The following is a 16,805-nucleotide window of genomic DNA, read 5'->3' as shown; positions in this document are numbered from 1 at the left end:
ATACTGATTTTTTTCTTTACCGAGGATTCCCAGCCTGACGACGGGGAATATTCATGAGCATGTGAATCCATGCCAGACTCATGCTGGAGAACAACAGTTACAGGTAAGTAACTTGTTCCTTATTCTTTCCACGCTCGACTATTGTAACATCCTCTTCCTTGGCACCTCCAAAAATAACATAGCCAAACTTGCTTATGCAGAACAAAGCTCTCCGAGCTTCCCTAGGAATAAAAAAATCTGAACATATATCCAGCACCGGGAGACACATTCACTGGCTCCCTATCCAGGCCAGGATACTATTCAAAACCCTAAGCATCACGCATAAATGTATTGCCAATAAGGCTTCCAAATACCTCATCAACACAGTCTCGAAGAAATCCCAGACAAGACTACTCTGATCCAATAACAACTTTCACCTCGAAATCTCATGATATGAATGAGAGAAAGTGGGGGGAGGGTAGCAGCTCCAAAGTCATTGCGCCTAGACACTGGAACTCATTACCCACCAATATCAAGACTGAAACATCCTTTCCACTATACAAAAAAGCACTGAAAACCTGGTTATTCAACCAATACTAACCTCAGCTTTGACCCCCCCACCCCATACCCATCCTGGATAGACATTCACCATCCATCTGTATATACACTGTAAATAACAACACCACTGTTGTACTGTATTCTTATGTTCTATGATAATGATATATTATAAAGACGTACTTACCCACTGTCTGTAACTACGCCGTGATACCTCCGGGTCTGGGCATACAACAAATATAATAAATAAATAAATAAGGATTGGCAATAGATTTATTAGCATAGGCTCTTTTATTTTGACAGACTGGAATAGGACTGTGTAATTATTTGATGGTTGTAGCCTGCTCCCATCCTTAGATTTAGGTTTAGACAGGCCTTTAACCAACCCTTTAAAACTCAATAAACACCCTTGAACTCTCTCATTTGTGTTGGTCTTCATTGATGATACCAAGCCTTTCCTTAAAGCTGTGGGATCAAAAGCACAGGGAGACCAATTTTGCAGTATTGATCTGTTGTCATATTTCATGTATCTTGTTGAAGAAAATGTTGTTGATAGCGTTAAGGTTTTCTGCAGATTCTGGAATTACCAGGTCTAGCAGCGGGTTTGAGCAGTGTTTGACTGCCCTGAAGGAAACGTTATTCCTGTTGTCAGCTGCTGAGGTAGTTGATGAGTACTATGCGATTTTGACTTTGATGATGAGAGACTGCCATATACTGCCGGAGATCTTTAGAGTGAGGAGGTCTTAACCTCTCTGCGTTTCCTGCCAGCGTTTTTTGATTAAGCATATAGTGTTCTTTTTTAAGGTTATTTGTTCTGTGTACCACGGGACAGAGGGTTGAACATAGATTAAACGTAGTTTCAAGGGGGCGTGTGTGACAACGAGTTCTATTATGGTTTGTTTGAGAGGGCAAAAGAGAGCATTGACATTGTGGGTGGTGGGGTTTGGTTTGAGTTGATAGTTTGTGTTCTATTACTTACAAGGAAACATCCTGAAAGAAGTGAATCAAAGGCATTTGCTGCCCATTGTTGTATAGGAGTGTATGTGTAAGGAGGATAGGGATGGAACTTGCTCTGTCAAGTCATGCAGCATAGGTTTAAGAAATTGTATTAACCCCTTTAGTGCCAAGGACGAGATACCCCTTAAGGGGTTAAAGAAGGAGAGAACGTTAGAAGGCATTGAATGGCGATTTACCGAAATGTATGTGAGATTTAGTACGTTTCTTAATGTCAATGGTATTCATGAGGTGGAACTTAGCGTCCATGGTACTTTAAGTGGCTTGGGTCGTTGGCAGGTTCAAGTCCCTAAGAAATATGTTTGTTGAGGTGATAAGGCTGTATATGTCATGGATGAATGACCCACATGTGCAAGGCTATGGATGCATTCTCCTAAAAAATGGCTACAAGATAAATTGCAACAGAAGACGGACCACCAGGAAGACCTGATAATCAGAAGGCATAAAGTACTACAGTCTCTCTCCTGGTAAACAAAAGTTTAATATCTGATGATGGAAGTCCCTTTTTTGCTTCCCCCACCCACATAGAAAGTTATGGGAACGAAAATGTGCCTCCCGGGGGTCATGGTCAGTGACAGAATCATTGTACATTGTATCACATTGACTTACTGGATACTTTGAGTAGACCATCTGGCTGTTAAGTCTTTCCTCTCACTAACCCAGAACAGGTTCATACTAAAGTAACAGACCACATGACCACTATGTACTATACCAAAAAGCAGGAAGGAACAAGTGATGAGGGTTCTCTTGAAGGAGGCTCAGCAGTTGTTCAATTGTTCAGTTGTTCAATTGTCTATCCTGAGGGTAATTAACATAAGAGCAGTACACCTTAAAGCAAAGGCAAAGAAAAAGCACACTTTCTAAGTCAAATACTGGCAGATGATCTTTAATGGGTGCTCAGCAACAAAGTGTTAAACAATTTCTTCAAAGAGAGCGTGGACACTCAAATTATAGAAATGTTTGTTATGGCAGCAAATGTAAAATGCACAGCCTTTGCACCCAGATTTTACAAACACAGATCTCTGCGCAATGCCATTTGATGCCCTGCTCGGATACATTTCTTTATGCCTTTCCACCAATTCCACTGATCCTTCAAACTATCATGAAAATGACGCTGTTGACAGTGACCAAAATCATCATATGTCCGGATTGGCTGATAAAATGGTGGTACAAAGCTCTGCAACAGATGTCAGAAGCACACAACAATGCAGAAAACACAGAATTGAAGTAACGGTCAGTGCGGGTGCTTAATATACGAGCATCAATTTCACAAGGGACCTTACGGAGGCCATCAAGGATCAAGATTAGACGACGCTCGACCCTAAGAAAACAATTTTTGCCGAAGCAAGCAGACTTTAATATCAAGGATGAGAAATACGTGGGAGGACACAATCCATTTCAATGAGACTTTTTGGCCACTGACGAACCCCAGATGAACTGATGGCGGGTTTCCGGTTCTCGACGAATGTCCAGTCAGTAGCCACATATCTTGTGACAAATAGGTTTATTCATTGGTTCCGTCTAGGCCACGACTTGCGGGCCAGTTGCGGCCCGCCACGCTGTTTTGTCCGTCCCGGCAGGAAAAAAGACTTTCCAATGTGATACAATGTACAGAGGGTGGCCCGCAAGCAGCATCGGCCACCTTCCATTAGAAAAAGTCTTTTCAAAACACTGGCCCTCATTGGCTCAGTGCACATGCACCACATAGCTCCTATGAGTCACTTAGTGCGTGTGTGCTGCACCAATGGAGTGCATTTCAGCCTTGCCACGCCAGCCGTAGTAACAGAGACCTCACCAGCGTTGCAGCACGTCCCTAGTAAGTACCTATTTGGGAGGAGCGGCGTGGGGGGGGGGGAATATCTGTCCTACCTGTGTGTATGTGTTGAGATGCGGGGCTGGGGGGGGATATGTCAGGTTTGCCTGCATCTATGTTAGTTTGTGTATGTTGATATGCGGGGTGGGGGGGTGCTGGTTCGGTCTGTCTGTCTGTCTGTTTGTTTTTGTATGTATTGGCACTGTATGCTGAGATGTGGATGGGGGTTTGCCTCTATGTATGCATGGTGTATGCTTGTTAGTCTGTATGCTGGGGTGGGGTGGGTGGGTTTGGGTCTGTATGTGTATATATGTATGGGCGTACTTGGTTGTCTGTATTTGTATTGTTTTGGGTCTGTATGGGTGCATGGTGTATGCTTGTTTGTATGCTGAGTTGAGGGGTGGGGGTCTCGGGTCTGTATGGGTGATTTGTGTATGCTTATTAATTGTATGCTGAGTTGGGGGATGGGGTTTTCGGGTCTGTATGTATGCTTGTTAATCTCTATGCTGCGTTGGGGGTTGGGGTCAGTATGGGTATGTATGTATGGTGCATGCTTGGTAGTCTGTATGGTGGGGGGGTTCGGGTCTTTATGGTGCATGCTTGTTAGCACGGGGCATAGTGTTTGTTTGGGGGTGGGGGCCATGTGACATAGTGTTTGGGGTGGGAGCCATGGGGCATAGTGTTTGGTTGAGGGCCATGGGGCATAGTGTTTGGTTGGGGGTGGGGGCCATGGGGCATAGCGTTTGTTTGAGGGGTGGGGGCCATGGGGCATAGTGTTTGGTTGAGGGGTGAGGGCCATGGGACATAGTGTTTGGTTGAGGTATGGGGGCCATGGGGCATAGTGTTTGGTTGAGAGGCGGGGGCCTTGGGGCATAGTGTTTGATTGGAGAGTGGGGGCCATGGGGCATAGTGTTTGGTTGGGGGCCATGGGGCATAGTATTTGGTTGAGGGTGGAAGCCATGAGGCATAGTGTTTGGTTGGGGGCCCTGGGGCATAGTGTTTTGTTGGGGGCCATGGGGCAAAGTGTTTGGTTGGGGGCTGTGGGGCATAGTTTTTGGTTGGGGGGTGGGGACCATGGGGCATAGTGTCACACTCCAAGTGTGAACCCAATAATAAAGCTAAAATGGCCACAATTAGGAGATATACATACTTTGCTTTTTGTGGAAACCTGACTCAACGAAGGCCATTCTCCTCTTCGGCAACCCAAACAGCAAAATATAGCAGTCCAAAATAACAGAATGTCCAATCAAGGGTCAATAAAATATATATATTTTAATTAAAGAGACGATATGCAATAACTTAATAGATATAAATGATAACAATGGAAAATGTATAGTACAAAATGTAAGTTTGAAATACAAATAAACACTGTTACACCTCAAAAACGTATTATTTTTCCATGTCTTTAATACAAATTGGGGGTTGAAAAAGCCTCCTGCCACACCCGCCGCGCCAAACCGCCCCCCCACATTTATTTTTCAGACCACTATAGCCATCATGTAAGGTACTTTCGGCCCTCTGTCAAAATCAGTAGTGCACCCCTGGTCTAGGCAGTTTGAGCCCTCTCAGGTGATCTGTCAAACAAGTCAAAGCTCATAAAACTCCCAAAATGAGGTTTGTCCCTCTATTTGAGGCCCAGCTCTCTTTCCTTTCCTTTTGCTGTTTTGCTAGACTGTGATGGAAAGGGTTTCGCAGGGTGAACTCGCAACTGAAGGGTGCGCTTGGAGAGATTATGGAGTTTTGGATCTGTTTTTTTTTTTTTAGGAGTGCTGCTGGTTGTTGATCTTTTGTGTGTTTGGTATGTTTTGTAGCTAGTTGTTGTGCAGCTTTTGTTCAGTGTGCATTTTCCTCTTGCGCCTTTCCCCTTTTATAAAAGCCAATTTTACACCTATTCATATTTCCCCTGAAATGGTTTGCACTTCGCCCCTGTGTGCTTTTTGTGTACCTTTTTTAATAGTATTTTAGGGTATCACTACATATTATCCCCACCAAAAATATTGCTGTTTATATGATCATCTGGAACGGCCATAGGCAATATTTCTTGGGTTTTTGGGAGCAGGGGTTGTGGGGGTATCCCCTGCATGTTCCATGCCTTAATATCGCCGGAAAAATATGGCGATATTTTTGTATGGCAAAATTGTTGCGGGGATATTAACACATGGAACCTATTTTAGTAGTTTTTATATTCGTTGCCTTAAAATTTGCACTTATGACTGGCTTTGGGCTAGTGATAATTGGTTCTTGATGAGTACAAAATGGTTTTCTGTCTGTATGTGGAGCGAGCATTTAGGGGCAAGTGACTTGCTATGCCTGGCCTAGTGCCTTGCATTTGTATGATAGTGGAGTAGTTTGGTTTAGTGTTTGTTCACTTGGGGTTGTGCTCTTGTTCTCTCTGGTTCTTTGGGTTACTTTTAAGTTTTTTCTGATGTGTGCACATAGTTCTCAGTGATGCCATTTGTGGAACTGGTCATGCTGCACGTGCAACACTGGGAGGGGAAGGAGACGAAGGCTGAGGTGAGGTGGAGATTGCTTTTCTCCTTGAAGGAGGAGGATTCCACCATGATGAGTGAGGTGGGGGGGAGTGGTCTTGTGCTCTTTGTAGGTGCAATTTTACGGGCCCACAGCATCACTGAACCTCCACGTCGGGGCGGAGGCTGATGCATTGGGGGAACCCGCATGAGTGGGAGAGGAGTGAGTGCCACCGGACGAGACCCCTGTGGTGACACGTAGCATCGAGGTAGGGGAGACAGGGTCACGTGGACATCCCCATGGAGACAGGGCCTCACGTGGACCCTGCCAATGCAGGCCCTGGAGCAGCAGGAGGTCATGGCTCTCAGTGGGAGGAAGGGGCACTCTGACCTTGTACCCCTGAAGGAGTTGGGGACCTCATCTATCTGGGTGTTGATGAGGACGAAGGAAGATCAATCAAGAGGCTGCTCAGCGGGGGACCAGCCTGTGGAGGTAGTGCAGCAGATTGTGGATGTACCTCAGGGAGGAGCAGGAAGAGGAGGTGATGTTGGCGGGCAAAGAGACTCTTCATGCTTCTGCCATAGAGGAGCAGTAACCATAGAGGAGGGGTGTGGAGGGCAGCTTCAACCCCCCTCCTATTCAAGCACACAGGTTCCTGGTTTTGCAAATATGTTGCCCTGCCACCAGGGAGGACCATCAAGGGGGAGGAGCCTGAGGTCTTTAATCGGGGAGAATAATGGAAAGGGCAAGGTCTGTGCCCTAGGGACTATGGTCATGAGGAACTATGTGCACAGGTGGTACAGGAAGGTGTACTAGGCACACAAGTCTGGTGTCTTCACAGAGGCAGCTAGAAACCATTCAGCCACCAGAGACCACGCTAGCAGTGGTGAGGAGGTGAAGGGTCGTAGCACGTACAAGGCTGGGGTACAGCATGCCAGTGACATCGGGCATCCCATGCCCAAATCTGTGTTCTTGTCCATCCTGTCCAGGTGGTGCCAGTAGCACAGAAAACTGTTGACAGTGACAGGTCACTGTTGATGGCACCACCCCAACAAGCGGTTGATGGCTGTGTGCCACTGGCAGCACCCGTCTTTGGGCAGGTCCCCTGGAATAGATGAGGCATGGAGGGTCCCACTGCCTTTATTGTGGGTAGTCCTTTAGCTAGCGAAGCTGGACCATGTAGTGGTGGCTGGAAACCAGAGGCGGAATAAGGAGCTCCACCAACTTTCCCTCCTGTAGGGTGTTGTGCCAAGGGGAAGCAGTAAAGGAGTCCTGAGGAGGTACACCAGGCAGCTGAAAATTGTATAAAGATTCCTGGTAGGGGCGTATACCAGGTAAGCTTCAAAGTTACAAGATCTTCTATAAAAAGACTGTTACAGAACGTTCTGCTTGAACAAGAACTTTGTGAGTACAATGAAGATGGAAAGGAACTGTTGGCTAAAGAGACATTTTGTTGCCATTCTGTTTAAGAATCCAGGGGAAGGGAATCCCCACCCCAGCCCCTCTTTAGATCCAAGGGTCTTTTTCATTGGAGTCATTCTTATATTTTTGGTTTTGAACACTTTCTCTAACATCAAGTTAAAGACATTAGCTTTCAACTTTTGTTATTTTTTTTTGTTTAAGTATGTCTGTCCCGATTGGTTGTTTTGACACAAAGACATCCTGACGCAGATAGATCCTTAGCTTTAGCTTCTAGGTAGGGAAGTTCCTCTTTATAATAGAGCTAGAGAGGCATTTTCCCAACCCATTTTTATTTAATAAACAAGTCTTTAACTGAGAATACAACAGCCTTATGTCAGTGTATCATTTCTGACCCCTCACAAAACAAAGTCGGCAAAAAGTAACTTGCAAGGCAGCATTTACATTTTTTACAAAACAGAGTAAAATGTAAATATCTGCTATTTTCATCCTTTTGGTTTTGCGCTGTTTTGTAAAAGTTGAAAATTGCATTCAGGGACACAACAGCACATATGTGCTAACATTGGTCCCCTGTCTTCAATTTGCACTTTGTACAAAACAACCGCTGTTTTCTTTCTAAAATTTATGGGCATTGGCAAAGCTGTGTGTGGTTTTTAGGATAGCAGGGACTTCTACAGTTTAGTTTTGAGGTATATTGTAAGACTTTGTGAGCAGTTGACATTTGAACAAATGAAATTATATAGTGGTTCATATTAAGAGTAGAGGTAAACACATATGTTAGCAGTAGCAGGAAGGAATGGAGTTGCTGTGCTTGATTGACTCCTATATTATGTTATACATCTTTCCATCTGTGTCTAGTGCAAACTCCATGTTGCTGCTTTCTGTCACACACTCATCTTCTCATGCTCCCTTGCTTATCTGTCCCTTTCCTTCCTTCATCTCTGCTTGTTTCCCAGCATCACCTTTGTGCCTCTCTCATTTTATTTCTATTCCCCTTGTTACTCTAACTTCTTGTTCTCACTATCCTGCTTCTGTCCCTAGCCCCCCACCTTCAACTTGCTCCCTCTCCCATGTTTTCCTTTGTGTCCCTCTCACCTACCTCTCTTGCTCCCTCTCCCTCAACACTCTATAGTATGTTCTCCCATTTTGTGTCTTGCTTGTGTTACCTTCTCTGTACCCCTCTTAACTTTTCTCCCGTCTTTGTGTCCCTTAACCAGCTCCATCTTGCTCCCTTCTCTCACTATCCATCGGTTTACTGTCCCTCTCGGACTTCCAACTTGCTCCCCGTCTTAGGTCCTGACTCTCCTTTTCTTTTCTTTCTCCCTCTACCACCACCACTGTTCTCTGTATCCAGTTACCTTCCCCCATATCGTACTTTCTTTGCCACCTCAGTCTCATTGTCTGTGCATTTCATACCTCAACCACTGTCCTTTCCTGCCACCCATTCCCTACTCTATGAAACAAGCTGCCATCTATCATCCAAGCTGCTCTCTGTCATTTTCACTTCATCTACTACCCACCCACACTTTTCTCCCACACTCCTGTCACTCTCTCATTTTCACCTTGCTCGTTCTCAGTTGTTTTCACTTTGGTTTGTCCTACTGATTCCTTGTTCTCTTTTGTATCCGTATTGCTCAATGCTCAGGGTCTCTTTGTGGGAGTTTGTTTCTTTACCTTTTTACTCCCATCCAGCTTAGCTGTACACCCTTTATTTAACGCTCTTCTCCCTTCTGCACTTTGTGTAATGTGTTAATCTATTTTGATTTTCAGAACACCAGTGATGGCTCGTCTGCATCCAATCAGTTCATTGTGCTCCCAGTACCTGTTCGCACCTCCATGGAGACATCCTCCATCAGGCTGGTAGTAACCTATTGTTTCAGTAAAGTTCTGCCATAATGATCTGTGTATCCCTTTTCCTTTGCTCCGAATTACAGCAGCTTCATACCAACTCTAACCCCTTAACAATGTCTACACTTGTATATCTGTGTTGTATTAACTAATCACAAGATCAATGCATCCACAGTTTGGCTGAAGGTCCTCCCATAGATGCTTGGTTTGCCATAGATGTGTCATTTTATATCAGTCTCATGTTCACCAGCTTGTTTCTTTTTTTTAACTTTGTTTATTTTTAAATCAAGCCAGAATGATAGGTACAGACATTATATGCAGTGGTTATATCGGCAAGTTGACCCCCAGTCCTTTATCCCCCCTGCGTCCTCTCCCTCCACCCTCCCCCTGGTCCATCCGTCCCATAGGCTCTGTGAGCGGGCTCCTCCATCCCGGGCAGTCCGGATTGAGCCTCAGCGACTGTGTCTTCCTCCGGGCTCTCCTGGTTTTTTAAGATCCAGTGGGCCCTGGTGGGTTTGTAGGTCAGGGCGGGGAAGCTCTGGTCGAATTCCAACACTGGAGCCCAGATGTTCTGGAAGCGATGTAGAGTTCCCACTTGTGCTGCCGTCACCTTCTCCGCTATCAGAATGTCCCATAGTTTGGTCCACCATTGGGCAATGTGGGGGCCTTCTGGGGTTTTCCAGGTTCGGGCCACCACCGTTTTCCCTGCTAGTAGGCAGTGAGTTAGTAGTTTCGCTCTGGGTCCGGAGCGCGGGTAGATCCCGGGGATTGGAGCTCCCAGCAAGATCGGTTCTGGTTTCAAGGGAATCATTGTTCCGGTAATTTGTGAGATGGACTCTAGGCAAGCTTTCCAGAATGGTTGGATCTTCGGGCAGTCCCACCACATGTGGAAGAAAGAGCCTGGGTGGCCGCATCCTCTCCAGCAAGAGTGGTCCACCTGGGGGTTCATATGGTGAAGTCTGAGGGGCGAATAGTACCACCGCAGCGTGATCTTATACGCACATTCCCTATTGGTGATGCAGGTGGACGAGGTATGTGTTCTGGTCCATATGTCAACCCAGGTTTGATCCTCTATCGGGTGACCCAGGTCCGCTTCCCATTGGGCCATGCATCGGGTTCTTGTGGTCAGGAAGTCGCTTAGAAAGCGCCTGTACAGGGTGGATACACTGCCGCGGGTTGGAAGGTCTCCTAGGGTGAGTTCTAGGGCAGTGGGAGGGCGCGTTGCTGCTTGCAAGGTTTGGGGATGCGAGCACCAATGGCGTAGTTGGATATATGTGAATCTATCCCGTTCCTGGAGTTGGAACTTCTCCTTGCATTGGGCGAATGTGAGAGGTCTCTCCCCCATATACAGCTGGCCTATGGTCTCCAGCCCACCTTTGATCCAATTACGAAAATTGCGAGGATTCGTACCCGGTGTGAACATTGGGTTATGAAAGACCGGGGAAAGTGGGCTCAGTCCTCTTGGCACTCCCTTTCGTTTTAGCGCCCAGTCCCAAGTGCTAAGGGTGTGTTTAGTTGATAGCAGGAGCTCTCCCCAATGGGTCCTGAGGGAGGGTGGGATGTGTGGTAGAAATCGCAGGGGTAGGGGTGCCCGTTATTGTTCCAGCTCCACCCATCTGGGGCGGTTTGTCGTATTTTGCCAGGCCTGGACCTGGGCCAGTTGGGCTGCCACTCTGTAGGCCTGTAGGTCTGGGACCCCCAGCCCTCCCAATTTGGGACTCCCCAACATAGTTTTGAGAGGGATTCTCGCTTTCTTACCTCTCCAGATAAAGTTCAGCATTTTCCTCTGGATCCCTCGGAGAGTTGGCGTGGGGATTGCCACCGTTAATGAGGCGCATGTGTATAGGAATCTCGGAAGGAGGTTCATCTTGCATGCAGTGATGCGCCCAAGCAGAGAGATCTCTTGGGTCTCCCATCGCTTCAAGTTGCCTTCCAGTTCCTTGAAGAGTCGAGGAAAGTTGGCTTTGTATGTCTCCCTTGGGTCAGCTGGGATGTAGACCCCCAAATAGGGGATGGCTCTCCTTTCCCATGTTATCGGGCCTTCATGGCATCCCAGTTGTTCGCTAATGAGGTGTGAGGCTGGGTTTTCCTTAAAGAAGTTACTTATTCCTGTTGCGATCTTGTCTCTGGTGGCCATGTCGTTGAGGATCGGGTCGTACAGCATCCATTTACGCGGGATGTTGGGGTTAGGGTTATGAACCCAGAGTTCCAGAAGCACTGGGGCATGGTCGGAGATCGCTCTTGTGCCGATGGTGACCTTTTTGACTGAGGGGAACGTATGCGGGGAGATCAGGAACAAATCGATCCTTGAGAAGGTGCGATGGACAAAAGAGTAAAAGGAGAAACCTTTTTCGTCAGGGTGAAAGACCCGTCTATTATCTCCAGAGTCCTGAAGAATCGAAGGAGGCTGAGTGCTTGGGCGAAGTCGCCTGGAGGCGGGGGTTGTGAACGGTCTTTGGTGGGGTCGGGAACCCCGTTGAAGTCCCCACCGACGATTGTTTGGCCCTCCACAAAGCTTGCGAGAGATGTGCCCAGGGCGTCGTAGAAGTGTGACTGTCCAGTGTTGGGAGCGTATACTGAGATAAGGGTATACAGGTCTCCCATCAGGAGGCATTTAATCGCTGTAAATCGGCCTTCTGGGCATATTTTTGTTTCCAGAATCTGTGGGTTCAAGTCTTTCCTGAAGAGAATCGCTGTACCTCCTTTTTTACCTGTGCCAGAAGCGAAGAATTGGAGCGGGAATAGCCGGGATTGAAGGCGAGATACATCTGCCGGCAGCAGGTGGGTCTCTTGAAGCATAGCTATCGCTGCCTCTTCGTGGCGAAGTTTTAGTAGAATTGCCCTTCTCTTGTTGGGGGAGTTCAGGCCATTAACATTCAGGGAGAGGATCCGAAGCGACTGAAGGTCCTCTGAAGGCTCATTCTCCGTTCCTTGGGTTAGGGGGGGTCCTGGGGTGGAGGTTCAACTGCCATGTCTGTTAGGGGAACTCTTGGTATCATTCTGCACTTGAGGTTTTAACGCGGAGTCCCAACGGGGGACCGCAACTTTAACAGGGAGATAGACCGACATTGTCAGTACGGTCATACCTAAGGCCAACAGGGCCAACTGTCCCATCATGTTTCGAGTACTGTGGGTTCCCAAGGAACAAGAGATGGAAAGTATCCTTGGGGTGGGTATGAACCATGGGTGTGGCCCGCCGCCACCGTGTTTAAAGTTGCAATTTAGGTGGCGGGTCCTGCTTCAAGCAGGGGTATCTGTGTCCTGGCTTACTTGCTGGCGGGGCCTGGGACCATGGAAGCGTCCACGTTCATCTCTTTCTGTTATTCCGCTGGGTCGACGACCAAGGCGTGCGTTTGGGTTTTGGAGAGGGAGGCGGTCCAGAGTCTTCGGTCCCCTCTAGGATTGGCGTGGAAGGATCTCTGGGTGAGGTTGGGTGCAAGATTTTCTCCGCGTCTTCCAAGTGGCTGATTCGGCATAGGGTGCCATTATATGTGAACTGGAGAGCTGTCGGAAACAGCCATCTGTAACGGATCTGTTGCTCCTGGAGGAACAATGTCAGAGGCCGAAGTGCTCTTCTTTTCTGGAGAGTGAGTGGTGAGAAGTCCTGGTAGATTTGAAGTGGAGTGCTCTGAAAAGTGATCTCTTCTCCTTGGCGACTGATTGCTGATATTGCCTCTTTTGTCGTAAAGAAGTGGACCCTGGTAATCACATCTGGAGGGGGGTCCGAAACTGTCCCACGGCGCGAGCGGAGTCTGTGGGTCCGGTCCAGTAGGAGCTGTGATTTGTCCAGATCCGGGAGTAAAGCCTCAAAGAAGCTTCCCACGTAGTCCGCTAGCTTGTTGTCGCGGATAGAGGACGGGATGCCCCGAATGCGGAGGTTATTGCGACGAGCCCTGTTTTCGAGGTCTTCATGTTTGAATTCCAGGATCTCGCATTTGTGATGCAGGGAATCAATGGATTTTTGCATTTCCCCCAGTGTGGTAGCGTGATCCTGGGAATGGTCCTCGATCTCTCCGAACCTCTGTTCGAGTTCTGTGACCCTCTGATCCGTTTGGTCAACTTTAGCGGTGAGTTCCGAGAGGCAGGCGCGGAACTCAGATTTGATGTCCGCCATGAAGGCTATCAGGTCTCCTTTGGTGGCGAGAGCGCCCCTGTCCTCTTGTGGCTTCTGTGGGGTCAGTTTAGGAGGATCCTGTTTCTTGGGTTTCTCTGGAGCCGTGAACATGGCGGAGATATCTGTGCCCTTGCTTGCCTTCGCCTGCCTCGACATGCTGCTTGTGTCAGGCGGTCTTAATTAAGAGAGTAGCAGCGAGGCCCAGGACGGCGGGAGACCGCAGTTGGAGAGCTTCGCCCCCTTGGCCCCCGCTCTGGACTAGATCTGGGTGAGTGGGCAGGGGCGCCCCAGGAAACGTTGGTATGGGGAGAGGGTCTCCGTCGGGTCTGATGCAAGATGGCCGTGGGGGTCCCGACTCGTTCTGCGTAGCGGGGGGAGGAGTGGAGGCCTGCTCTCTTGGTCCCACCGGGTGTATGTAAGCCGTAGCTGCCGGGGCAGCAACCCGGAGTGTTCCGGGCCGCCTTGGTGCGAATCGGATGATTCTGTTTTAAGTACCGCCCTCCTTCACCAGCCCCCCGGCGTCCTCGGGCCCCGCTACCGACGAGTGCGGCGTGTGCTGCTGGGTTCCGGGTTGACGGCCATCTTGGTTTCTTCGGTCGAAGACTGGGAAGAAGTTCAGCCGCTAAATTCTGGTAGAACGCCTCCTCGGTCGAAGGCTATGTTTAGCCAGGTTATGCCATGTCGGTTCCGGTCGCTTTAGATGGCATTGGCGACGCGAAACCCTGCTTAGAACTGCCGGAATTCGGCGGCGGCGGGCATCCCAGGGGCGGCCCCAGAGGAGCGACCACATCGATGGCGCTCCAAGCCACGCCCCCCCACCAGCTTGTTTCTTAAATTTTATTTGGACCAAAGAAAAATCTGTGTAAACAATAATTAAATATTTCTGCACAAAGACATAATGAACTGCATGTAAATACGGACTACAATTTAAAGCAATCTGTTTCGTGCAAACCAAAGTCCAGTTCGTAAAATAAAATGTCAGTGCTATTATTTAAAGATCTGTATATGTTCACAGATCAGTAAGTCTAAAGTGTGTTAATTGGAACTACAGTTGCACATCTGTCAGTGTAAAAAGTGTAAGCCACGCAATGGCTGGTTTCCTTTTTTAGGCACAAAAAAGGTTCCTTTTTAGGGATCCCGCGTCCCCTGCACACTATCTATGGCCTAAGCCTTAGGGTATTTTGAAAGCCTATTTTCTGCCCTTTATTCAAGGGTGACCGGTAATGCTAGTAAAGATTTCATGTACTAACCAGACATTTGTATGTAATAATGATCTAAGGAATTTGTATGTCAATAAACCTTCAACTTGACAGTAAAGGCAATAATAAAAGCTAATGGGGAGCAGGTGCAAGTGGATCTAGTTCACCTGGCCTAAGCACCGCCCACCTTCTTAGCTCTGCCTCTTCCTTCCTGATCTTAACTATTAGATCAAGGGTGTCTCTCGCCCGGGCGTGCTAAGCGAAGGGCAGTCGGATGAAAAGGGCAATTCCTGTTTGGACCAGGAGGACCCAGGGCCCGACCCCCTGCTCAGACAGCAGGTAAGCATGCACCAACATGTTACTCCCTCTGTCCCCCCAGGCCATCCCCACCCCTCTGGTCCCCCTGTGGTGTTCCCTTGTGCCCGCACCATTCTCGCACACAGTTGTTGCCTGTTTTGATTCTTGTACCCTGCCCCCCCCCCCCCCTCATACCCCCAAGCCTCCTTCTGCAGGAGTCTGTCCTGATAAATTCTGGTTTCACCATCACTGTCTTGTGGCCAATGCTGGATTTGACTTTTATGGACTTCATTCATGGTGCATCACCCTTTCTCAACTGTCGTGCAGGACTTCCTTTGCATCTTGTACTCATGGTGGCCCTGAATCATGCTGTTCCCATCTTAATCTTGTATCCTGGCTTTCAAAATAATGTGTTACTATTGATTTCTGCAATTGTATTCACTCTCCCCTCTTGCTTCTCCACTCTTTTGACTTCTAACGCTCTGTTCTCTCCTCCTTTCCCTTCTCCCTTTTCCTATCTCCTCCCCTTACTTTCTTCTATACACTTGCTGTATCAGAATGGTCCCTGGACCTAGTTTGATAGCAACCTCGTCTGTCTCACCCCTCCCCTTACTTGTTTTTTCCTCCCCACACCCCCCCTCCAGCACTATCTGAAATGGCGTCAGGCCTAGTATGATAGTCGCTTGTTTTGTTCCTCCCCTACCTTTCTGCACCCCTCTCCCTCACCTCTTGTTTTTCTCCGGCTCTACCAGAAATGTCGTCAGGCCTAGTACGGCAGTCACCTGTCTGTTTCCATTTCCTTCTCACTCTCCCCCTCCCTTCCTTATCTATGTCTTAGCTCTTGCACTATCTGAAATGTTGTCAGGCCGAGTACGATAGTTAATTTCACATCCTTACTGTTCATGGCCTGTAGGAATGTCATTGTATTTTCCCTTGTTCCCTCCCTTGCCTTGAAGCGCTTTGAAACACATTGTGTATAGGCGCTCTATAAATAAACTGTCATATCATATCAAGTAGGCCAACGCGTTTTGAGTTTTTACACTCTTCATCAGGGGCAAGTAATAATTTCAGTACATTCTACAAAAAAGACCATTAAAGAAATACTTTTAGTACAGTCATATTATATTGTATACAATTCTTGCATGTGAATAAGTTTGTCCTGACTGTTACCCTGCTGAGGGTACTTGTTTATACCAGCATTCAGTGTAGTTACATTTTGAACAACACATAAATTCAAAACGCAACAACATGTTAATCTTACAACCCTAGTTACACATTTGTGGCTCCATATTGTCAATCCGTCATAATATTGATGCAAGTCATAAGATCTATGTTACTATGTTGACAATTGCCTGTAGCTTATGGGGTAAATTCAAACTAAAGTAACCTTAGCCCTTCTTATGTTAGTCCTCCTATTATTAACTACCCTATCAAATGTCTTTTGACACCTTTGCCTCCTAAATGGAACCCCGGAAAGAGCCAAAGCGGCAGTGCTATTCATGGTGAATCAGGCATTGGTTTAAAGAAGAGAAAACTTAATATATACAAAGAGAGCTGCCTAAGAAGGTAGTTGTCCCAGTATTTTTAAAGCATGTAATAGTTTGTTAGGAGAGGCATTTGACTTACCAGCTGTAGCACAGAAGCTTGTCTCCAAGCAAGTGGCAACCGATGAAGAATAATTTCTGACTCTGTACCAAATGGTTCAGACCTCAGGTCCTATCTGTAGCTCTGGGTAGGTATTCAGTGGAGAATATTGAACTCTAGGAATTATATTACAAATATGGCAAGATTCACTACCTGTCTGGTCAAGGACTATTCCGTAATATAGAGATCTGTATTAATAGAAGTTCTTACCCATGGTGGGTTCTTCCCAATCTCATTTGTGTGCTGATCCTAATGCTGAGGCAGTTTTCATGCGTGGTGGAATAAGAGCATCACCCCTATTGAGAGATGGTTACAGTTAGTTAGGATGTCTAGAGTAGGACACATGACAAAATATTAAAGTAATAAGGGGTTAAGATCTTACCGAGTAAAAGTGTCATTTAGATGGGCAAGGCTTACAATGTCAGAAAGGTGACAATGAAATAGAGCTCAGACT

At 47.2% G+C, this 16,805-nt stretch overlaps 1 protein-coding gene across 3 annotated transcripts in view; it reads left to right on the top strand.

Moving 5' to 3' along the window:
- HMGXB3 (HMG-box containing 3) overlaps positions 1-16,805 on the top strand; it is a 1,885,602-nt gene that overhangs the window by 301,692 nt on the left and 1,567,105 nt on the right. For all 3 annotated transcript variants that reach the window (XM_069654075.1, XM_069654073.1, XM_069654076.1), the window contains one exon: positions 9,020-9,109. In XM_069654075.1, coding sequence (XP_069510176.1) covers positions 9,020-9,109 — 90 coding nt within the window. The remainder of the gene's footprint in view (positions 1-9,019; positions 9,110-16,805) is intronic.

This window comes from Ambystoma mexicanum, chromosome 3q (assembly GCF_040938575.1).
Source record: "Ambystoma mexicanum isolate Mex_15411 chromosome 3q, UKY_AmexF1_1, whole genome shotgun sequence".
NCBI lineage: Eukaryota > Metazoa > Chordata > Amphibia > Caudata > Ambystomatidae > Ambystoma > Ambystoma mexicanum.
This window is presented reverse-complemented; position numbering and strand designations above follow the sequence as displayed.